At 34.4% G+C, this 25,829-nt stretch overlaps 1 protein-coding gene and 1 non-coding gene across 2 annotated transcripts in view; one reads left to right on the top strand and one right to left on the bottom strand.

Moving 5' to 3' along the window:
- The window catches only part of Reck (Reversion-inducing-cysteine-rich protein with kazal motifs), a 198,619-nt gene that overhangs the window by 95,020 nt on the left and 77,770 nt on the right, over positions 1-25,829 (top strand). The window contains exon 3 of the mRNA XM_074175981.1: positions 24,368-24,451. Within this exon, the coding sequence (XP_074032082.1) occupies positions 24,368-24,451 (84 nt within the window). The remainder of the gene's footprint in view (positions 1-24,367; positions 24,452-25,829) is intronic.
- LOC111508975 (U5 spliceosomal RNA) lies at positions 4,263-4,376 on the bottom strand. The gene has a single exon (XR_002722590.1). It is a non-coding gene; the product is annotated as a U5 spliceosomal RNA (small nuclear RNA).

The raw sequence follows: 25,829 nt of genomic DNA on the forward strand, positions 1-25,829 counted from the left end.
GCTAATAGCGACCTACTAGATAGAATAGTTTCGTATTTTCGCATTTATGACGATGTATCTCTGTAGTTGTTCGTAAAATAATTTTTTGCTGCGAACTGGTTTATATTGGGCAAAAAACCCAAGAGACATTTTTTATTTAGAATGAAACAGGCTATTGTTTACCCCTCACAACCATGGGGTAAACCAAATAAATTACTGGCTAAGTGTCTTTTTGGTAGTACAAAACGTCATGTCAATTTCAATATTGTAACTTTTTTAGTGCTTGTGAAAAAAATTTTTATACAAATTTTATTTACCCCCTTTAAGGGGCTGTATCTTAACAAGGGATGCTCCAATGAAATTTCTTCATATGAAAGATCCAATCTTTTTTTCGATGCAGAATAACCTCCTCAAATGTTTACACTCATTTAAAAACACCCTGTATATTAACGGAAGATACAAATCACATATTAAAAAAATAACATATTTTTCGTGTCATCATTAAATAAAGCTAACCGAAATAATTTTCGGTTGAATCTCCAACTGTAAGTGAAATTTTACTTCTCTCATTGATTATATTGTGTTGGAATCCTGTGAATGATATCTGATTCGTTTCCGTTACGAATGTTTGGAATTCAAACGGAATAGAGAAAATTGTTTTTCGTATAATTCAGCGCTCATACAAAAGCATTTGTTTCGAAAGTATCTTTCCTTTGTGTAATTCAAAGTTTATATGAAAATAGCTTCGAGAAGACTTTTTCTTCTAGTTTGTGTCTGAAAGTTACTTTTCTGCATGCTTTTTGAAATTGATTGCCTCCTTCCTTTCTTTGGAAGATTCCCACTATTTTTTTCAAGATGGAGAAGTAGAAATCCAAAACATTTTTTAACCAAAAAAAAATTCTTCCGCATTAAACAAAGGTTAAACTGAAGGTTCAATTAAAAATACAAATAATAATGATATCAATTGTTTTATTCAACTACATTTTGAATATCAATTACATTTACAGCAGATCTATATAAGAAAACTGAAATGAAATTGAAGCTGGTGTTCCCAGGGATCCATATTGTCTTCGACCCTCTTTTTATTGTATATCAACGACTTATTAGAAAAACCCAAGAATCCGATAATATATTGCTTTGCTGACGACAGCACACTTGTCTCGTCATTCCGTTTGGATTCTAGGACATCGGCTACGGGACACATCTTAACCGGCAGCAGGAGGTTGCATATCTTAATGAGGATCTAGAAGTGATTTCGAGTTGAGGTAAAAGTACCCAGGTTCAATTCAATGCCACAAAAAACTAGGCATCGGTTTTCTCCAAAAAAATAAATGTCTTCGAACGGGATATAATGATGTTAAGTCAGACAATTCCGCTTTCTGCTTCGATAAGTTTGTTGGGGGTTGAAATGGACAACAATATGTCTTGGCACAATTATGTCGCTGGAATTGCAAAGGCTGCTTCTCAAAGGCTTGGAACACTGTTTCGAACCAGAGAACTGTACACACCTCAGCAACTTTTGATGCTTTATAAAGCTCAGATCAGACCTACTTTGGAGTATTGATCCCATGTTTGCAGCTCCGCCACCAAACATACTCTAAAGTTGCTGGATTTCATCAAGAAAAAAGCCATCCGCCTGATTGGAGACGCGAACATCACGTGCAACCTTGATAGCCATCGAAGACGTGTTGGAGATTTGTCTCTTCTATAGATACTTTCACGGGAGATGTACAAGTGACTTGGCACATTTGATTCCACCAAGAGCGGTACAAATCAGAAATTCGCTGCTCATCGTTTTGAGTTTCAACTCAATACACCTCGAACTCCACTGTTGTAAGAACTCTATAATCTGAAGAACTGCGTTTATGTGGAATGAACTTCCTGAGAACGATTTTCCAAATGTATTTATTTATTCACTGTGAATAGCTACTTTCACACAGGCACAGGTCTCGGACCGCCTTAAGGATTTTCCTGTAGTGCTTGTGTTCCGTCCTCAAAAAAAAGCTAAAACGCTTTACCTCAGGTAGTATTTTTTAAACAAAAATTCAGTAGTACCTATATTTATTTTCTCCATTACTACAAAGGGGGAAACGACTATTGGAACAATCATTTGTGGTATGATAATGTCGATTATTAATGAAATTCCAAGATGAAACTTCAGAAATGAAAATGCAGTTTACGTGGACTTCAGTTTTTGGATTTCCACAAATATTTTAACAGAAAAAAATGTTTCATGTATTTGCGTATCTTTGATTCATTAGAAAATCATTTTACAAATTGTACATATAGTTTCACGAAAGATTAGCTTATAGTATTGCTTCTAGTATTTTCTCCAACATTTGAGGTGATCCTTTGAATTGACATACATTTTTCATAGATTAACAGATTAAAATAAATCAAAAAGCAAATATTAAGTGAAGTTTCCCGCAATACACTAATTCACTTTTTGTAGATGCATTCACTGAAAATGTTTATATATTTTACTAAAGTTTTTGAGTTTGGCAGAACCAACAGAAACATTTTTTTCCTTATTTATTCTGTACAAATACAGCTCATCCGTCATTTTACTTTCGAATTGTATAAGTGGCACAGTGCACTTTCCGCCTCGTTACTTGATATAATATTCCTTCTACCATTCTCCATCAACTTGTTTTGAAAAGAATGTGATGAGGTAACACGATCCAGATATTCTTGAAGGAAACGTCACCTTCCTCAAAAACATGTTGTGACAGAAAACTCAACTCAATCCACCCATCAGTCAGATCATATGAACTTTAATTGTCACACAAAGATTAGGCCTTTAACTCCCTGTACGACTGAAAACTGTTTTTTCTGCTCAACAAAGTGTTTAGTAAAACGCTAAGTGGCGAGAACACTGTATAATCTTTAGTAGAGCGCGACGGGATGGGAACAGATGCGGCCATCTGAGTTATTTCAGGCTGATGCTGAAAGATAAATGGGTTACATTTCCTCCTTATGAACTGACACCATTATGCCAGTTTCGAGGAAATCTTTTAGTGTCGTAAACAATTGGCGACGGTTGGTGGTTTGGTAATGTGATTTTGATGGATTGGATTCTGACATCTAATTCTTGAATGGAAGCCTTTCAAGACATTTTGTTTTTAACGATTGATTGAAAATTCCCAGTTTATGGTGTAAGTCACCATCTACTTTATGTTAGTTAATATAACAGTTTCTCACTTTCAAAAGAGTTATATGTATAGTATAGGTGGTAGTTTCAAGAGTAATCAGACTTAGAAAATACTTCTCTCTGTAAATTAAAAAGGAAATATTATCAGGAGAAATTAGGTTTTTGGGGGAAAAGCTTTATGCAAAAAAAATTTTTGTTCAATGATGGAGAATTAGAAAGCCAGAAGTTTTTTTTCAAAAAATTAATCTCTCCTAAAACTGATCCATTTTTATTTCAAATGAAATTCATATGGCTGACAAAAAGAAAGCTGTCTCTTTCGGTGACTTGGAGTCGTAATTTTATGAAATGTTATCCAAAACGGTGCTGATGAGGCGATAATGTCTCGTCCCGAAACTTCGACATATGTTATTAAAGTTGATAATGTTTCGTGTGAGTGACATTTTATATCAATACTGTTTCACATATTGAGTTGTGTAGCATTCCAATTGATATATGTTTCAATTGGTATGTTTCAAATAGAAATTATATAGAAAATAGTGATTCTCTGTATGATTTACATATCTTCATAAAGAGGTTTCATTGCAATTTTTTTTTCTTTCTTTATTTTTCTTGGAAGTTTATTGTATATCAAAAAGCTAGTAACACAAGAGTTAGACTTGAAATATTTGAAATATCTGGAAAATATATCTGTTTAAATCTGCTTAAAATCTGTTTAAAATCTGTTTTTCCGTTAATCAGCTGTCGCCCCATATGAACGACAACTCTCAGAAGTTGAGAAACTTGTGCGAGCTAAGGACTACCGAGGTCTTACCTTTTAACGTGTCATTCCTAACACGGTTGCAGAATCATCCCAGCTTCAACCAGATAAATTCTTTCGAGAAAAATATCTGTTCGGGGCGGGAATCGAACCCACGGCTTTCCGATCGTGAGTCGGGCGCATCACCACCGCGACCAATTCCACAATTTCAATACATTTTGGCAGTAGTTATTGCTATGTATTAGGTGGGCTTAAAACTTCGTAGGCTAATACAAATGGCGCTACCAGTATTAAATCTATATGATTTTTAGGTAACCCTTGCCTTCCAAAGACACGTGTACAAATTTCACAGCTTTTGGATTATCAGTTTGTAAAGGCTCTTTTATGTTAAGGCTCTTTTATGTTAAGACTCTTTTATGTTGTTCCTCTCCACGGAAATTTTTAGTGAAAGGCGAAAGATTTATTCGCACTGAAGAGAAACTAGAGTTTGTGGGATAGAATATTTGGAGTGAAACAACATTTGTTAGTTTCACGAAAATGTATGAAAAGGAATTTCTTGTGCCATTAAAAAAATTGCCTTTAAGTGAAAGAAATACTATTGAAGTCAAGGTTTGGCTTGATAAACATTATTCGAACTTTGCACCAAGAAAATCAACCTTTGAGAAGTGGTTTGCTAAGTTTTAACGAGGTAAAATGGGTATTAAGGACGATGCTTGCTGTGGATGTCTCAAAGAGGCTGTTAACGACGAAAACATAAAAAAATCCACAAGAGAATTTTAGATGAGCGCAAAGTGAAGTTGATCGAGATAGCTGAGGCTCTAAAACTATCAAAGGAACGTGTTGGACATATCGTTCAAACTGTTCAAACTGAGTGCCACGCACAATCGACCAGAAACAGTAACGAATTGATGATTGAGTAGTGTTTGAAGCTGTTTCACCATGAGAAACCCGAATTCATGCGTCAAAATAAGAAAATGAATGGAACATGGCTCCATCATTTCACACCATAATTAAAACGATCGTCATTTGATCGGACTGCACGTGGTGAATCGACTCCAAAGCGTGCGAAGATGCAACAGTCGACTGGCAAGGTTATGGTATCATCAAGACAATGTGCCGTGTCACAAACCGATGAAAACCATGTCAAAATGGCATTATTTGGGCTTCGAATTGCTTGTGTATCCACCGTATTCTCCAGATCTGCTCCCCATCAAGTATTTCCTGTTCTCAGATCTCAAGAGAATGCTTGCTGAAAAGAAATTTAGCGCCTATGAAGAGGAATCATCGACACTGAGGCCTATTTTGAGCCTAAAAGCAAATTGTAATATAAAATGGTATAGGAAAATGTTGGACCGCTATAATCGTTGTATCGCCTTGAAAGGCAACTATATTTTTCTTTTCATGTTAGCCTACGAACTTTTCAACCCAACTGTTATGGAGATATTGAACCAATACCTAGTTATGATGATGGGAAAAACGGATCACCCACCGTTACCTATTTTCGAGTGAATTAATCAAATTGAGTTTAAACTTTTTATTATCTCGTCTATATTCTGTTCCTTTGATTTGGGTGACATATTTCCAAGCTGTGATACATCACCAACTTATTCTATACATATAATAGTCTATAGTTTTTGATGGGTTTAAAAGGGGTTATGATTATTTTACATCTTTCAGCTATATGAACTATTTTAAAATGTTATATACAATCATATAGTTTTCATCTTCACAATATTTATTGTACTTGAATTATATTCTGTATTTGTCTCTTCCAGGATGGTGGATCGTATGGTATCAATTTTGAGACTAACATTAATTTTTGTATCACTTTCACACGAACTTACCCCAATTTTGGAATCTCAAGTGATACATCCTGTATATTTATACATTTTTGGATTCATCAGCACACGAAAATTATGTTAGAGGAAGGTTTTGGCTTTCTATTTATCCATTTTTGTATAAACAATGTTGGAAACTTCCAAAGACTAAGAAGTAGAAAGCCAAAACTTTCCCAAAACTAATCTATCCTAAAATATACCCTCTTTCCATTCAAGCAAAAATCCTATTTTGGTGAAGTGTTTATTTTCCTTTAGAAAAATACCGAAAAACATTTGCTTTCCTTTCAACTATATAAAGCGTCAAAAGTTGCTGAGGTTTGTAGTTTCCTGATTTGGAACAGTGTTTTCCAAGCTTTTTAGAAGCAGCCTTTGCAATTCCAGCAACATGATTGTGCCAATACATATTGGTGTCCATTTTTACCCCCCAACAAACAACAACAAAGCAGAAAGTGGAATTGTCAGACCTGACATTATTATATCCGGTTCGGAGACATTTATCTTTCTTGGAAAAAACTGATGCCTGGGTTTTTGTTACATTGAATTGAACCAGGTTACTTTCACCCCAATCCGAAATCACTTCTAGTCTAGATCCTCACTAAGATATACAACCTCCTGCTGCCGGTGAAGATGTGCATCTCAGCCGATGACCTGGTATCCAAATGGAATGACGATACAAGTGTGCTGTCGTCAGCAAAGCAATATATGGGATTCTTGTTTTTTTCCAATAAGTCGTTGATATTCAATAAAAAGAGGGTTGGAGATAATATGGATCTCTGGGGAACACCAGCGTTGATGGTGGAAGTATTCGAGAGATGTCCATCGACCACTTGCAGGGAACGTTCTTTCAGGAAGCTGAAGGGCCATACACAAAAATGATTCAACAAGCCATAGTATCGAAGTTTGGCCAGCAAACCCTCGTGCCACACACGGTCAAATGCCTTAAAAATATCAAGCGCAGCAGCTCTTGATTCTGCATGTTTCTCGAATACGTTTTTCCAAATATGGATGACATAATGGTAGAAGGTTGCCTGTTGATCTTTGTTTCCGAAAGCCATATTGATGATCTCTCAAGATGTTGAAGCTTTCCGACTATTTGAGGCTATGGTGGTTTACGACTTTCTTCATGATTTGTAATATCACTGATAGTAAAGCCACCGGGAACAGGTTGAACGCGAGCAATCTTTCAACATGAAGGGAAAACCCTTTCTTATAAGGCAGGTTGAAGTCTGCAAAATACTGGTGCGAGTTCTTTTGCGCACTTTTTAAGTACGATGACTGGCATTCCTTCAGGACCAGACGCCTTGTTGATATTGAGCTGTTTCAAAATTCGCCTGAAAGACGCTGTTGAAAAGTAATTTCCGGCATTGCGGATTCTAGTATGGAAATAGTTGGTAGTGCCTTTTCCAGAAAATTGTGGTGTGGGACACGAATTGTTCAGCTAGTAGATTTGTTTCTCTGTGGATGTTGCAATTGAACCATGTTAGTGGTGAAATTGAGGATTTTGTAAAGTTCTGATTAACAGCTCTAGACCCGTTGGGATTAGTTATCACACTTTCCCAAAATAGTATTTTAATCAAAGACCAAGAAATGTAGCCATTATTCGTGAGAATGAAGATTGTTCTAAGTCATTCGAGCAAATAATGGCTATTTTTCGCAATTCTATAACTCACAAGAGCAATATTTTAAAACGAGTTATTTGTAAAGTTATCCTGAAAAAGTGAAAAACAATTGAATTTTATAACAAGAAACAACCCATTATTTTCTCTTTTGGTATTTAATTCAAGTTCAAATAGTTTAAAAATTGGGTTGTTGAAAATCTTTCAGAGATTAGACTTGAACCCAGGAACACCGGCACTTAAATCAAAGGTACTTCTCCAAAAAGAAAGCATAAACGTCGGTGTGACATCAAGCTATTTGAGTCTCTAATAACTCTCATTCAATTGTCAGTTAGTTATCATCCTGGAAATGCTATAAAAATGATTTTAGGCACATCAATCCCAAATAGTTGTGTCATATGGACTACCAAAATTCCAAATTGATAGCGTTAGATGCATCAAAGTTCCAGGAGCAAGCCTAAATCGGTTTATATTCGGTATAGCCAATATTGCACTTCTTCGTGAATACATTTTTCAATGTCCATCCAAGAATAGCTGAGATCAAAACCACCGTCTCGATACATTGGTTTGGGAAACCTTTTTAGTCAATGGATATGCGCACGACCACAACATGGACCAAATTTTTGGGCTGTGAAACTTTACAATAAATTACCACAAAAACTAAGATCTCTACCTAATAACATATTCAAAATAAGGCTAAAATATTTTTTAATAAAAAACGCCTTCTTCAGAACCGAATAATTCCTGCATTGTGATATAAATTCTTTAACCATATAGACATTTGTCGTTGTTTTATACTACCCAATTTTAAATTTTACTGCTTTGTTTTTAAGTGTGCTCGTCGACATAACTCAGATGTACTTATAAGATTTAAATGTTTTTTATAAAATTGTAAGCATCTATTTTTTATGTAAATATTAATAGATGCCTTACATATGCTAAAATTATTTTATTGACTTGTCTAAATACAAATGAATGTATAAAAAACCAATAAATTATCTATTCATCTATCTATGTATCTATCTATCTATCCATCTGTCTATCTATATATCAATAACTCACAAACTCATGAGTAGAAAATCATTTCAACAGCCTCTCTTTTGAAGGTTAGTACTAATTGAAAAAGCGGTAATAAGACTAGTGCCTCTTATGTGTGAGGCCCGAGATTTTTCAGCCCATGTAGTAAGCTTCTGTTTCTCCCATACAAACGGCTATACCCCTAGTTGAAGTTCAAGCTTCAAGTGTTAGTGCAACAGCATAGAGTGAACGTCATTAAAATATTGTGTAATAGCAGAAACATATGTCTCATAACGGGTGTAAATGTAATTCTATATCACATTAATCATAATGTTAACGTAATAAAACGACAATGCTACGAGTGAAATATTAGTTGAAACGTAGTATTATGCAAGAGGAATATGTATGTCGAATATGTCGAGAACGTATAAAAAATTATTCTCAAATAGTAAAAGAATGATGTACCAATATTGCTTCGCTATCAGATCTATAATTTTACTGGTTTGATGTGATGAACATTATTGAAGAAACATTAAATTAATTGTAGAATGAATAAATTGAGAATCATTCAGGAAACAAGGGAGTTCATAAGTGGTCGTTAAAAGATCCGTGGAAGACGAGGTATCAAGATTCCATATTTTATCTCGTATTTCATCATGAATAGGAAGTTTCATGTTGATACTTTGTTGAAAATATCAACTGCATTTAAGGATGGTATATCTTATATACAAATACAATGCAAAATCATAACCTCTAATTTGATCAAAAGACATTGTGGAGAACTGAATACTTCTCATGTTTTTTTGTATATAATCTTCCACAGTCTGAAAAATAAATAAACCTGAATCAATAGAGAATGTATGTAAAAAGAATAGAGCTATTCTTTGGGACGAAAGTTTCAAAGTGAATTTCACCACTTTCACCACTAAAGGAAGCCTAGTATAATTAGTTTTTTTAATTATTTTTTTATTTTGTAGGCAAAATGTATGAATACAAAGCAGTGAGACACTCTAAATTGAATTTTCATTTTTTCTTGAATTTTGAGTTACTCACTAAACCTATTTTACTTAAAGTAAGTTCAGTTAATCATATGGAAGTTTGAAGCTTCTTCTTACTGGTGTACGAACCACTTCTGAAGAAAAGAAGATAAACTTCGAACGGGCAAAACACAAGCACTACAGGAAAATCCTTAAGGCTCTGTAAGAGCGGTGCCTGTGCGAAAGTTGTGTTTTTCATTAGATTTGAATCGCTGGAGATTACATCCATTTGGAAAAATGTGCTCAGGAAGTGTATTCCACATAAATGCAGTTCTCCAAATGAAAGAGTTCTTAAATAGTGAAGGTCGAGGTGTACTGAGGTGAACCTCAAAACGATGAGCAGCCATAGTACTTCGCGTATTTCTGATATATACTGCTCTTGGTGGAATCAAATCTGCCAAGTCACTGGTGAGACGGTAGCCTGGTGGGTTGATATGGGTGGTTGCTCCCCTCACTCAATCGACCGCTGTGTGAACCGGTGGTTCGAACCGCAAAGACGGTCGATTTTCACTTTCTATCGTCCAACCTGTGTTGGGAATCACACGTTGAAAGGTAAGGCCTTGTTATTCCTTAGCTCGCAAAAGTTTCAACTTTTGAGAGTTGGTGTTCGTAAGGGGGCGATAGCTGGTTAACGAAAAAACAGATTTTAACTCGAATATCTCCCGTGAAAGTATCTATAAGAAAGAGACAAATCTCCAACCTTTTTTCGATGTTCCAGGCTACCAAGATTGCACGTGATGTTCGCGTCTTGAATCAGATGGATGGCTCTTTTCTCGATGGTATCCAGCAACTTCAGGGTATGTTTGGGGGCAAATCTCCATACATAAGAACAATACTCCAAAGAAAGTCTGATCTGAGCTTTATGAAGCATCAAAAGTTGCTGAGGCGTGTATAGTTTTCTGGTTCGGAACAGTATTTCAAGCTTTCGAGAAGCATCCTTTGCAAATCCAGCGACATGATTGTGCTCAGACATATTGGTGTCCATTTTAACCTCCAACAAACTTATCGAAGTAGAAAGAGGATTGTATGTCCTGACATTATCATATCCGGTTCAGAGACATTTATCTTTTTGGAGAAAATCGATGCCTGGATTTGCCTGGAAGTGAATTGAACCTGGGTACCACCCCAATTCGAAGTGAAACCCTGCAATTGATTACATTAGACAATTTAAATGGCATAAAAACTTGTCGCGAGATTTATTCGAATACAGTGTAGGGTTTTTCCTACAACTACTTAGTTTACAAACATTTTACTGCTATATCGATTTTTATTTTGTAATATAAATTTTTGTTAGGAAATTGACTTTTCATAATTTCAGTGGTCCAAAATATCCATCTGCTTTTATTTTATTTCTCACTTATGATTTTCGTATTTTCCCATCACATATCATTGAAATGCTCTCTTCTCTCGAATCGAAAGTTCATTGCCGAAAAATATTCAAAACGACACCCCTTGGGATGTTTCGAGTAGGTACTCATTGTTAACACTCTTATGGATTAAGACAAGGAATTCACGCCCAAGTGGTTGACCCTTTTTAACTATATTTATGACTCCGATCATTGTCAGTGATGATTTTTGGAGAGTTATTTCGAACACATTTTTTTATCCGATGCATTGATTCTGATCTGGGATTTCGGCAAAGAACTATTTCTTATTCTGGAGTTTCCGCCGAAAACTAAATTCGCTCTATAGTCTCCTCGCTGATCGAAAAAAGACTTAGCGTTAGTTCCAGCGTTACAGGTTACCCTGTAATATTCTTTTTCGACTTTTCTTTGTCGTTGTGTTTTATTGTTGATTAATTTTATTGTTGATAAACGCTGTGTTCGTCTAAATAATAATTCACCTATCATCAGTCCTGACAACAGTATGTTACTTGATCTGACATAATTGATTCTAAGAAAAAAATAAGTTTTCATTTGATCTGAAGTTGATTTTCTCATTTTTAATGTTTGTAGTTGTAATGTTTTAACTATTAATTTATTTATATATCTATAGTATACGAATTATCTACTGACATTGTGGTTTAAAAATTTTTCAACTCGAGTTGAAATCAATCTTTAATTCCGATGAAGTGTCAAAATCTGCACTCCAAGACGCTACTAAAGACAGCAGTAACTTTATTGGCACCTTAATAAACTTACAAGTTTTCGCGACAGCAACGTTGTACATCGTCGAATATTCAAGTGAATGGCATTTCTCACGCTGAGCGCCACATGGGTGCGCAATTCATCGAATTGCAAAAAGAAATAATGTGAAAACCATACGTATAAATAAGCATTAAATAATGGTTGACAACGCCGAGAAGGAATTTGCTCGTTAATAATATCACACTCATGTTTTCGTTGTGCTAAATTCGGGACTTCTTTGGTTAAATTTCACAATCACTTATCATGGATTGGCAAATTATGGTTTTTCGGTGAAAAGAGATCAATTTTATTAAGAGAATTACCAGAGAAACTACTGTGAAAATAATGATTACTAACCGTATTGAACTCTATTTCTTCGGCGTAATGAAATAATGAATTTTTGGTTTCTTAGGTGCTAGTGTCAGCTCATTTATCAAGTGATTTTAGTTAGACAATAGCACTCCGAATTTTCACAATTCATTGATATGGATAATATCAAAAATGCTAATTTTGATATTCATTACATTGATATATCGTTTCAAGTATATTGTATTTATATGAATACGATGGGTATGACATCTGACATGTGACAAACGGATGACAAGTATTTGATGATGACTAGAATTTCGATCGTAGCGCTATCTATCTAGTGGGCATAAGTATAGAGATACCTGAAGAGGTTGGAATAAATTGAATGTATGACATAAATTGATGGATGTAGCCGTTACTACTGTATGAAAGTTTCAAAGAAAGGAAGAAAGAACATAAGTTCATACACAGAAGTTTTTTGCAGATACAAACTGCAAGAAATAACTCTTGCAACACCTACACTTCCATATGAACATTGAATTTCACGAAAATCACAAAAACTAATCTCCCTATAAATCTTTCCCATTTAAGCTATTCTACGTCATTCAAAAATTATAGGAAGTTTTCGTCTTTTTTCTAGAGGTCTCTCTAATCTACTGAACACAGTTGAAAATCCATAAAATAAATTTTTCCGATCAAAAGATTTACATGAAACGGAATATTGACACAGATTATTACTGTGGATAATATCAGTCGTGTTGAGTTCAGGAACCGTGATTTGAGTGTTGAAATTCGATATTGGTGCAGTTATAATTACTTAACATTTTTGTTATCTGTTTAAAATGTAGCGTCTTTGGACAAGTACTAATAGTAATAACGAGTGTGATAACAACGCAGACTTTTTCCTGAGTAGTGATTGCAATAGCGATGGTGAACAATGCGAAAAACATACACCAGTGAATGAGATTCAGAATCATTTGAATATTGAAACACAGAGAGTATGTTTCGATGTATATAAGAATCTACATCTCAAATTTGGTTTCGAGGGAAACAAACTATTACAAGCAACATTAGATTTGACCGAAATTCCTTTCCCAACTGTTCGTAAAATAGTCAAAAACAAACCTTATGAACGCAAGACGCGATTCCTACAACTGTAATCATAAGGAAGAAAGTGAATACTTTCGGCCATAACGTAAGCTGCTGTGACGAAACTCTTCAGAATTGGATAAAGAAACTAGGATTTAGATTTAAAATAATAAACAAACGTCAAGCAGTCATGGAAAGCAGAAGAATGGTGGAATTGCGTAACAAATACTTAGAACAAATAACTAAATATAGACAAGAACAACGGCAAATTTTCTATTTGAACGGAACTTGGTATGGTACTCACAACACAGTTACGAAACATTGGACTGATGGTTCGATAATGTGTACGCCCAACATGCCTGCACACAAAGGATCGCGACTAATCATTGTGCGCTACGGAGGAAGTAAAAGATGGGTTCCAAAATTATGTGAACAAAAACTTTAGGACTGCAATGTTGACTATCATAAGAAATTGGAAGCTAATGTTTTCGAGAAATGCTTTGAAAACACATTGATTCCAAATTTGGATGCGAATAGTGTAATAGTTCTTGACAACGCTTCCTATCATTCGCGACAGCTCATCAAGGTATCGAATAAAAATTCGAGAAAAAATTAAATACAAAGTTTTTTAATTGATGATGATTTGTATTTTGAAAATTACTATACCAAAAACCAAATACTTGAAGTTTTACCGACAAAAACATTTGAAAAAGTGTATGCCCTTAAGAGTATTGCTGAAAAGTATGGACACACCATTCTGAGACTTCCCTATTTTTGTGTTTTCAATCCCATCGAGTTGATTTGGGGAAAATTCAGATACATCATCAGGCCTGAAAATAATTTTTCAAAGTTTGATAAGAAAGTAATAGAGCTAATTAAAGAAGAAGTATCTAATATTGCCGAAGAAGACTGGCAGAAAAGGATTTAAAAAGTAAATTTAATTGAACAAGGCTGTATGGAGATTGGACACTTCCATATTGATGGTGAAAATAAGTTCATTATGGATTTAAATGACGACAGTGATAGTGAAACAGAGAATATGGAAGAGGAATTATCAGAAGCTTTCTAAGACAGTTAGTGAAGTGTTTTTGAAGCGATCGATTGTATATATATTTGAGTAAGTAGTATTCGGAAGTATTTTCAATTATCACCATGTTATTTGAATCCCTACTTTCCCACTCACCTGTATAAACGATAGTTATTGTGATTCTCATATAATTAGAAATGAATAATTATTGAATAAAGAAATCAGTTATCTCTCTAATTATATTATTAAAGAGTGTTTTTTGTATAATTCAATGTTCATATAAAAGTTGTTGTTTCGAGAGGGTTTTTTTTCCGGTTTGTATCTGAAAGTTACTTCTTTGCATGATTTACACATCTTTCTAAATACTTCATCTTGTTTGTTTGTTGTTTGTTTTCTTTCGTTTTTTTTTTAGAAATTCCCACCTAATTAAATATTTTCAATTTTAATGTAACAGCTTTGAATTTTGAACAATCATTTTTGAAAAATGTTTCCACATTCTGAACCTGACTGAGAGTGTTATAAATAAATAAATGTAGGTAGGTAATTTCCGATTTTTCATGATATTGCGAATAAATGAAAATTGCACATTCTTCAAGACAACTTGTGCAATTTTGCACTCAATTGAATAGTTAACTTCCTCATAAATTATTCTATACTTTAAGCGAGAGAGGCAATCGTAAATTCCATTTTATTATTCGAACAGTCAATGAACACAATGTGATGCTGTTTATGTAGCAATCAAATTTATAGACGGATGTTAGTCAGCTCAAATCCGATGATTTACGCTGAGTTTATACAATGTTTTTAACGAGACTCCTGAAATATGAACTATAAAAACGTCTTAAACTGATTATGAATGAATATTCAGTGTATAGTGTTGTTTCATCAATTACAACATTGAGGAAACTTTTGAATTCTTTCATAACTGAGATTAACGGTTATCTATGTATTATATTGATTTTATTGACATCTATCTAATCAAATGATGAGATGATATACTGAAAGCTTCCATGCAAGTCCTTCATCAGATATCTACAAAAAAATCTGCCTTCCTTCCTTCAGATTCATTATTAAAAAAGTAAAATTTTTCAGCATGATACTTTGATCAAAACTCTACCAATTACTTACCCCACCTATTAGGTTGATCGTGGATATATAGAAATCTAGTGTACAGATATATAAAAATTATTAAATGAAATTGAATATCAAGTTTCCTTTTTCAGGAAGCTAAACGACCATAGACAACAACGTGTGTTTGCTTAATGGGATCTGACGCAGTTGGCAACTCACACTCATTTTCATCGAAAAATCATCTTTAGTGATGAGGCCCATTTTTGGATGAATGTGTACCTGAGCAAACTGAACTGTCGAATTTGGTACGATACCAATCCACATGAGATCCAAGAGCGTCCAATGTATCCCGAAAAAGTCACCGTTTGTTGTGGATTTTGGGCTGGTGGCGTCATCGGCCCATATTTCTTTAAGAACGACTTTGGCCAGGCTATCACTGTTAACACCGAGCACTATAGTTCGATGATTACCAATTTCTTTTGGCCTGAACTGGATGATCTGGACACCAACGACATGTGGTTTCAACTGGACGGCGCTACGTGCCACATAGCTCATGCCACATTGGATATTCTGTTTGAGCGATTTGAGGGCTTGGTCATCTCACGTGGTGGTGATTTGAACTGACCAACGAGATCATGCGATTTGATCCCGTTAGACATTTTTTTGTAGTGTTTTCTTGAGTCGCAGATGTATGCGGATAAGACACAAACCGGTTTTGTAATCACAATGAACCATATTACTGAGGAGAGTTCTGAGGAGAATATTTTAGGAGAGATCAGTTTTTGAGGATGTTTTTGCCTTAGTTCTTTTTCATCTCTATACAAAAATTGTGGGAATGTCAACATTACATGAGTAGATTTGTCTCTTTCAGTGGCCTAAAATCACAATCTTGTGCGTGCATGTGTTTTCTTCAATCCCGTAACGGATGCTTGGAGTAAAAACACTGAATCAAATGCAGAAAGAGTTCGTTACTAGCTGGAATTATATTTGTTTGGTAGTGATACTCAGACGTTTCACACCGTTCTGAAGAGACCATGCCCGGTACTGATTAAGGGGGAATCACCCCGAAACCGGTTTATCGGTTGGTAGGATCGACCAAATGAAATTAATTTCTGCTTTTCATAGTGACAAATAACTTGCGACGAATCTTCCAAATCGAAGACGTTGCATACGTGCCTGATTGTTTCACTTCAGCTTTCTGTGCGGCATTAGAATAAATAGTAAGACATTATTTTGAAAATTATCGTCATATGTTCACCACAGAAATGCCACGTTGAAAGGTGAGAACTTTTAAATCTTCAGCTTGCACAAGTTTCGATTTGAGGGTTATAGATTGTAAGAAGAGCGACCTCTGTTTAACAAAAACAATTTTTACCAGAAAACAGATCGAAGTAATCATATTTCCACATAAGGAAAAGAAAAGATCTGCAGCTTGTTGAAGATAGCTTCGTTTTCAAAAAACACTTCATTGTGAGAATTTCAATAAACAGTTTTACAAAAACGCAACACGTGTTTCGCCATACAATGGCTTCTTTACTGTTAAGATACGCCCAAAGAAGCCATTGTATGGCGAAACACGTGTTGCGCATCAGTGAAAATCTCCCAATAAACTGTTTTTTGAATACGTTACTTGTGAATTTTCATCAAGTATCGGCCAATTCCATCATATATCTGAAGATATCTTCATTCGCTTCGTATGATTCTTTGAAAGAGTACTGGGTTTGGGATATTGAACACCCAAATTTAGCAAAGAGTCTGCCTATTTCTTTCTAATCAAATAGCGCTTCAAATTGTACTCCAGAGTTTTCTTTCCTCATTTTATTAGCTCATCATTCACACTCTGATGAAGTGGCAAGTCTGAAACACCTCGTTATTTAATTTCAGATCCGGTTTAACTACCTCCGCTATTAATAACTCCATTTGAAAACCAATTGAAATGAATGCTTCCTCGTTTCAATCTAATATTAGATTTGAAATGGCTAACGATAAGTGAACATTTTATTTTTGATTGGACAGTTTTAGACACGTTTTTGAGAGTCATCATCAACCCAACTTTGGAGCTCTATAGACTTGGATATGTCAATTCAGAAAATTATTGTATCATTTTCAAAAACCCGCTATGGAATTTGGAAAAAGGTTATGAATCAGTGGAAATTATTTTTTGCGTTTTCTTCGCATATTTTCATGTGAAATTAGAATCGACATAGTATACATGCCAAAGAAAAAAAATACTAGATCTATATTTCAACAACCTATGTTATTGTTATCTGTTTCTGGAAAACAACCACTTTCCTGGCTAATATCACTCTAATCATTGTTTCAGAAAAAGGATAAGAGGAAACGAGATGAACATTTTTTTATGATTGAGTTTATTTTGATTGATTGATTGATCCCAGACAGCAGTGCCAACACAACTGATTTCATCGATACTGCATTGCTTATACGAAACCTTTATCTGAAATTAAACTACAATGGAATGGTAATAGGTCCATCAAATCAAATCAAATCAATTTTATTTCTTTGCGATAATATAAAATTGTATAAGAACAGTCAGGTAGATAAGATACAATGAAATATATAGGTACGTATGTACAGTACACAGTCAGGTTAAAATTGATATATAAAGAGTATATATATAATATAGCATATACAAATATAGGTGAATATAAATTATCACACATAAGATGATTAATCAGGTACATGGTTGGTTAGTTGTTTGGAAGTATTCATTCATGGAGTATAGACATTTTTCAACTAAATAAAATTTTAAATATTTTTTGAATGCTCACTTTCCAGACCTTTGAGGGTATCAGGTAATTTATTGAAAATTTTCACTCCGATTCTACTTGGAGCTTTATATGTAACATTAACCCTGGACAGTGGCAGTCGCAGATCATTGTTACGAAGGGTGTTATAAGAGTGGAAGTCTCCATTGCATAAAAAAGAATGCTAATTTTTGAAAACGAATACACACATTTCAAACACATACAGACCCGTACAGGTGAGAATGTTGTAATTTTTCAAGAGATTACGACATGAGTAGTCACTTTTGACACCAGCTATACATCTTATGACTTTTTTTGAGAAATAAAAACTTTCTGCGAGTGAGAAGAGTCTCCCAACAAACACGTTCCATACCTGAGCCGGTGGAGTCAATACGTGTTTAAGATTTCTAAACATATAGTAGATCGATGAGAGCTTAGAGCACAAAAACTGACAGTGTTCTTTCCAGTCCAAGCGGAAGTCAATGAAAATACCGAGAAATTTACAGTTTTCATGGACGGATAACTGGGTGTTATTCAGGAATATATCTAAATTTTCATGTTCCTTTTTTTGAGTGGAACAGTATTTGTTTTTTCAGCGTTGAAATACAGACGAATTTCATTTAACCAAGCAACTAGTTGTTTCAAGGTAGAATCACAAGTTTCTTTTAAGGTATCGAGATTTTTGTGAGATATAAGTAAAGAGGTATCATCAGCATAAATTGTAATTCCTACGTTTGGAAACGATTTCGTTATTTCATTAATGTATAAAATGAAGAGAACCAGGCCTAAGACAGAGTCCTGCGGGACACCCATATCAATTCGAACCTCAAAAGATTTGATGTCCTGAAGCGATTTGTTATTAAAATATTTCAAACTGACAAACTGTGAACGGTATTTAATGAAAGACTCAATCCAACTGAGACAAACACCTCTAATACCATAATTGTATAACTTCGATATGAGAATATCATGATCAACACAATCGAAAGCTCCACTCAGGTCACAGAAAATGCCGTAAGGAATCTCTCTTCGATCAGTGCGGTCTAGTAGATCGTTAAAATGGTGATTAATAGCAGTTGTAGTTGATTTTTCTCTTCGAAAACCGTGAACAAAACTTTCAGGAAAGAATAATTCTGTGTACCAAAACTTTGAAAATGAAACACATTAATATGTGTTTTTTTTCAGCGCCAGCTACATGTCAGGAAGAAATTCCAAAAAGTTCACGACCTTTGAACCCGGAAAAAAGTTATACTGAACACCTCGGCCGCTAAAGCCTTAACCGTTTTGAAAGGGGTATATTTTTTACCAATTTATTTTCAGAACAGATCAATTTTTGGAAAAGAAATGTTTTGGCTTTTTACTTCTCCATCTTTATACTAAATGTGGTGATCTAATTTCAAAAATCACCTCAATACCAAGATGTATAGATCATGCAGAGAAGTCCTCTCAAAACAGATACTTTCAAATAAACATTGATATACACGAAAGAAAAATACTTTCGAAACAAATCCTTTTATCTACTACAAATAACATTAGTAATGGAATTGAATCAGATATCATTCACAGGATTGTTACATAATATAGTAAATGAAAGAGGAACAATTTTCAATAAATTGATAGATGTAGCCATTAACATGGTAGAGAAGCATCATGAAAAATGAGAATTAAAACTTTCTTTGTTTTTTACCAATTTTATTTGTAACTAACGTTACTACAATTTCATTATATGAGGACATTTTCAAACTGATACATTAAACTGAAAATGATTGATTACATTAGCCCTTATATATCAGAAATCTGAATTATAACACCATTGTAGGTAATATTAAAGGTACTTAGCTCAATTGAGTATATGGGTTTTTTTTTACTTGTGATATTGTGGATACGCTAATTTGAAAACCGGTGAGTAAACTAGATAATTTATGTGGAACAATGTGGTCGAAATTTCTGAAAACGGTATGCTGAACATGAAAGGTCCTTCAGACTAGGTGAAAATGTTTCGATGTTTTTAAACCATTCCTTGGGATTCAATCACAAGTTCCCGAATGTAAACGATACGAAAATTTTGCACTACACAAGGAAGGGTTGCAAACTCATTTATTTGGAATCCTTGGAAATTCATAAGCAAAAACATTGCGGGTGCAACCTGTTAAAATCAAATCGATCTAATTTACTCACCGGTTTTCAAATTAGCATATCCACATTGTCACTAGTAAACAAAATTCAGGTACTCAATTATGCTAAGTACATCTATCATTACTTACAGTGGTGTTATATAAGAGCTAATGTAATCAATCATTTTGAGTTTAATGTACAAGTTTGAAAATGTCCTCATAGGACGAAACTACAGTAACGTTAGTTACAAATAAAAGTGGTAAAAAACATAGAAATTTCAATTTCCATTTTTCAGGTACAATTTTTCTTATCCGAAACACTGTCATCCACTGGTGACAATGTCGATTCAAATTTCAATCAAAATCATAGAAAAGATGGATATCAAAATGAACAACAAGTGATTCATAAAAGATGACGCCTAGAAGCAGAAAACTTTTATTGTGAGCTGCATAATCTTTTGCTGAAAACCAAAAAGCATGGAAGAATTGCACATGTGTAATAAAAATCTGACAGTTACATGAAAAGGCAGTTTAGGGCTCATCAGGTCTTTGAATTGGTCTCGTTCTTTCTGGTTGGTATAAGGATCAGTAAGTAGGAAAGATGATTATTTATAGTCGTAAAATAAATAATTTGAATTCTCCTCCTGACGAAAACTTAAAATCAATTCAGCATCAATTTGACACTATGACTAATCACCTACACGATGAACCTGAATATAATCACCCAAATAATATATCAAAAACAAAGAAAAATGAAGAAGAACCGATATGAAATATGAGCGAGTTGGGCGTTTGTGAAGAAGACACAGATAAATGCCAAGCGGACCCAGCGGGTAGGACGCCCTGTAGGGATTCAAACATGCAACACACTCTCATCTGTCATACCGTTCACCAGCCACCTTCTCTGCCTTTTGTTTTCCAAGAGTCTTGTCGCTCTCACAGCCACCTTCGAATAATTCAATTAATGCGATCCTATATTTTATCATCCGCGTATCATGTTACTTGATCAGCAGAGAATTTATTAATGTTTGTTTTCGAGGAGAGTGGGACAAAACGGCGTTTGATATATTTATTTATAGTGTTCCGGGAGTACGTGGGACGTGGAAGAAATTGCCGACTCTTCAGTTCAGTCAGTATTTTTGGTACCTAGAAATGTGACGATGTTGCAAAACTCGGTGGACATCTGAGTTAATGTTCTTGCCTTGATATTTATTTTCTTTTGACCACATATAAATCTGAGTTTCAGTTTTTGTGTATCATTCAACAATTTTTTCTATGATACATTGTAGTAGAGGTTCATGTTTATAACATCATATTTAGGGTTGACACCTTTTTTGCAATTAAATTAAATTGATTATTGAAGGTAGGAAACTGAAAATATATGGTGTTAAAATAAGTGAAATTATTATTTTTTTATTAAAATGTTCAAAAACATATGTTTTATCCTTTTCGCAATATATATCAAAATATGAACTATGATCAGGGTTAAACAATTGAAGAGCATCTTCACAATCTAGAGTTGCATTATTGTGAATAAGTCAGGTTTTTTTATCAGATTTAGAGACGCTTACTTTTTTTCATTTCGCCATTTGCGCCATTCGCCAGATTGAAGGCGCTGCCTGTGCGAAAGTAGCGATTCACATTAGATTTGAATGTGATTGAATTCATTTGGAAAATCGTTCTCAGAAAGTTTATTCCACATAAACGTAGTTCTCCAGATGAAATAGTTCTTAAACAGTGAAGTTCGAGGTGTACTGAGTTGAATATCAAAACGATGAGCAGCCACAGTCCGTCGAGTTTTTCTGATATGTACCGCTCTTGGTGGAATCAATTGTGCCAAGTCATTTGAACACTTCCCGTGAAAGTATCTATAGAAGAGAGACAAATCTCCAACCTTTCTTCGATGTTATAGGCTATCACGGTTGCAGGTGATGTTCGCGTCTCCAATCAGGCGAATGGCTCTTTTCTGGATGAAATCCAGCAATTTCAGGGTATGTTTGGGGGCAGAGCTCCATGGATGAGAACAATATTCCATAGGTCTGATACGAGCTTTATGAAGTATCAAAAGTTGCTGAGGTACGTACAGTTTTCTGGTTCGGAACAGTGTTCCAAGCTTTCGAGAAGCAGCCTTTGCAATTCCAGCGACATGATAGTGCCGAAACATATTGGTGTCCATTTTAACCCCCAACAAACTTATCGAAGCAGAAAGCGGTACTGTACGAGCTGACATTATTATATCCGGTTCGGAGACATTTATCTTCTTGGAAAAATCGATGCTTGGGTTTTTGTGGCATTGAATTAATTGAACGTGGTTACTTTCACCCAATTCGAAATAACTTCTAGATCCTAATTAAGATATGCAACCTCTAGCTGCCGATGAAGATGTGCATTCCGAGCCGATGTCCTGGAATCCAGATAGAATGACGTGGCAAGTGTGCTGTCGTGTCGTGTGCTGGTTCAGTTTTCGGGACTGGGATTTTTGCGTCACTGCCGGTGGGCGACATTTTTGGAGGCGACAGCTTGCTCGAAATTTTTGTTGAACCAAGATTTGCCGTTAGAAGGTCGTTTAATTGAGAAAGTAATATATGCATCCATAGATAGAATAACCTCCGTGACTCCAGAAGCACAAGTTGATGGATCTTTAGAGCTGAAACAAATATCTAGCCAGGGGAAATTAAAGATCCTCCCATTCAGCTGATCTGTAATGCCAAATTTTGCGTTGCTTAGATTGTTCCCCAACATTCATCGGTAATTCACTCAACACTGACATGACTTTGTGATCAGAAGATCCCAATGGAGACCTTACGGTGATTGTGTAAATTTTTGGATTGATCATCAAAATCTACTTTTGTGCAGTAGATAATTCCGCTATAAAGCAATTTTTTCATGAAAATGATCCATAGGGGAAGATTGACATCATTCCTACACTTTTTAGACTTTGTTTTTTTTTAAATTCTGATGAATATTACTGGAGTTTTTTTCCAATACCAAATCGTTATTTTTAACACCTCGACACGTGTTTCGATCGAAGATGATCACCAAGTGATCATCTTCAAAGAGGAAGATTGAAACTAGAAACTGATGCGAGCTATATAAAACAATTTTCAGCTATGTAAAAATTAATTTCACAATATTGCCTATCCAAATTTATTTTTGCAATGTGTCCTTATGTAGTAATCAGTAAACATAACAACATTATTTTATTTTATTTTAACAAGCTATATAGTATGTTCTTTGGTATAGGTCCGTCATCGTTATTCATAATATTATTGTGTTTATTTATTTCTACTGCCTGTTTTTGTTAACTTGTCTAACTAATCTCAATGAACATTAAGATTAGTTAGATCTTAATTACTACACCAAAGGTTCCAAACAGTGCATCATAAAAATTAAATTCTGATATCGAAGAGAAATTGGTTATTATAACAAAATACATATATTAAGCTTCATGATAAAAATGTATAGAGACATTATTTCTGAATGAAATGCATTTTAGTAAAAGCTGTCAAATGTCCGAATCTACACCACTAAAGGGGTACCTTCGTACATAAGTAGAAGAATATTCGGACGGTAGGTTGGTAGGTAGGTACAGGTTAAATAAAGTAGCAAATAAGTAGTTAAATAAAGTAGCTATTAAAAATAGCAACGATGTAATAAACTATATGACAAAACATTTGAACAGCCAAACATAATCTTTTCTTTGAAAAATAAATCAAATCAACTAGAAAAAACCCAACATTGTGTAGACTACAGTTTAATATCAGTCAATAAGAAATCAATATTCCAGTTATTTGGTGTACCAGACATAAACAGGAAATGAAGTGTCTTGATAACTAATTATTGCACATTGCATCGTGTAAAATCAATAGGAAATGAGAATAATTCAGAGGTCCTAGCTGAAGAAGCTCCTGAAGATTTCGAGTTAGGAAGAACCAATGTGACATCCTATGTGTTTCCTCAATATTAGGAAACACAAAGGAGTAGAATTTTTCTGGTTTTCCTGGTCTCAAATATGTTTGAGTATAATGGCTTATGATTTCAGTACGTAGTAGACAATCGATTTTTTTTTTCAAATTTGATCAAGATACAATTTTTTTCATCCCAAGAGAAATCAAATTCTTGTGGAATGAAGTACTGGTGGCAACCCTACTTATATCTTATTTCCTGAACTGGGGCTGTCACCAAAGCTGACTAATTTTTCGGTTAATTGCTTCAAACTTTCGAATTATATATGTATTTATGATATCAAGAAGATGGATACTATCTATCTTTGAAGGAGTCAGTTCCGAAGAGTATGGCTCATGCTCTGTTTTCTCTAAGAATCTCATCTATCATACTAAAGAAACAAAGAGAACCCATTTTTTTTAACAAAGTAAAACACTGATTTTGAATATTCATCCATGTACGCTACACTCATTTTTTATTGATTTTTATCATGATAAAATTATTTATTCTAACATTTTTCTTTCAGGTATCTTTAGTCGAATTAGCGGCAGATGTGAAACTGAGGAATGAAACCATAATAGAAATACAAAAATATTGCTCATCACAATTGGTAAGTTTTAGTTATCACAATAGCTCAGGTTAAATAAAAATAAGCTTTTTATTATTATTATCATTATTATAAATCAAGAAGTGGTACAACATTCTTTTGCAATGCTAAGCTCTCTAGAATTTTCAATTTGTTGATATTCGAAATTTTGCTCCATGATTACCTACTGTCTATAGATGCAATGAACTATATATGCAAGGAAATTTCATACAAAACTTACACTATTGATATTTTCAGAAATATTTTTTTTATCTGCAAAAGCTTATGGATTAACCTGAATGACTTGACATAATACTCGAATTCAGTTTATCACTCTTGAAAACTCTATAAGGTTTGAAAAAAATTAGATGACAGCAACTTTTGATTGTGAGGCATCTGAAAGTATACCGAATATAACTTTCGTAAAATCGACACTCTTCAGAGAAAATCTCATGAAGAATAATTACTTGAAAACCACACCACACCAATTTCAAATCAAAATTCAGTTTGAAGAATTCATACCATTTGATCAATGAAATTCAAGATATTACTCTCCCGGATGATGCCAAATTGATTTCATTCGATGTAAAGAATATGTTTCCCAGTATCCCTCCGAATGAAACGATTACTTTGGTGGAGAATCTATTGGACAAAAACTCTATCAATCCGGTAGTGAAAAATGAAATATTAGACTTGCTTACGGTATGTTTGTCACACACAATTCAATGACAAGTTTTACTCATCTTGCAAAGGTCTCATGTGGGGGAACCCACTTAGTCCTATTCTGGCAGAGATTTTCATGGACGATTTGGAGAAAAGAATATACAGTAACCTACTGGTAAGAAGTTTCCTGTATTGGTATAGATATGTGGATGATATTCTGGTATGTTTCACGGAAACGAACAGACAGTTGACAAACTTTTTGAAGTTCATAAATTCTCTTCACCCATCTATCACATTCACAGTGGAGATGGAACAGGACGAATCTATACATTTTCTGAATTTGACAATAGCAAAAGTTAACAACAAACATGATTTTTCAATTTATCGTAAACCGGCACATACAGATATTATCATTCATAATTCGTCCACTCACCCATATCAGCATTAGGTAGCAGCTTTCAACAGTATGATCCACATACTGATAAATGTACCCTTGTCAGAAGCGAATTTCAATAAAGAACTGAGTATAATAAAGCAAATAGCCGTCAACAATGATTATGATAGTGGTCTGATACATTCTTTATTATCAAAGAAGTTATACAGTGTAGCTTTAAAAGAAGTTTACCCAATTCAAAGAGAAGAGGATAAAAGTTATAGAACCTTAACCTACTCAGGCCAATCCACTACAAATATTTCAGATTTTCTGCACAGCAAAGGTGTAAATACTGCTTTCAAAACC

Source organism: Leptinotarsa decemlineata, unplaced genomic scaffold (assembly GCF_025532065.1).
Source record: "Leptinotarsa decemlineata unplaced genomic scaffold, Ldec_3_MD MMD2_tig00001393_RagTag_RagTag, whole genome shotgun sequence".
Classification (NCBI taxonomy): Eukaryota; Metazoa; Arthropoda; class Insecta; order Coleoptera; family Chrysomelidae; genus Leptinotarsa; species Leptinotarsa decemlineata.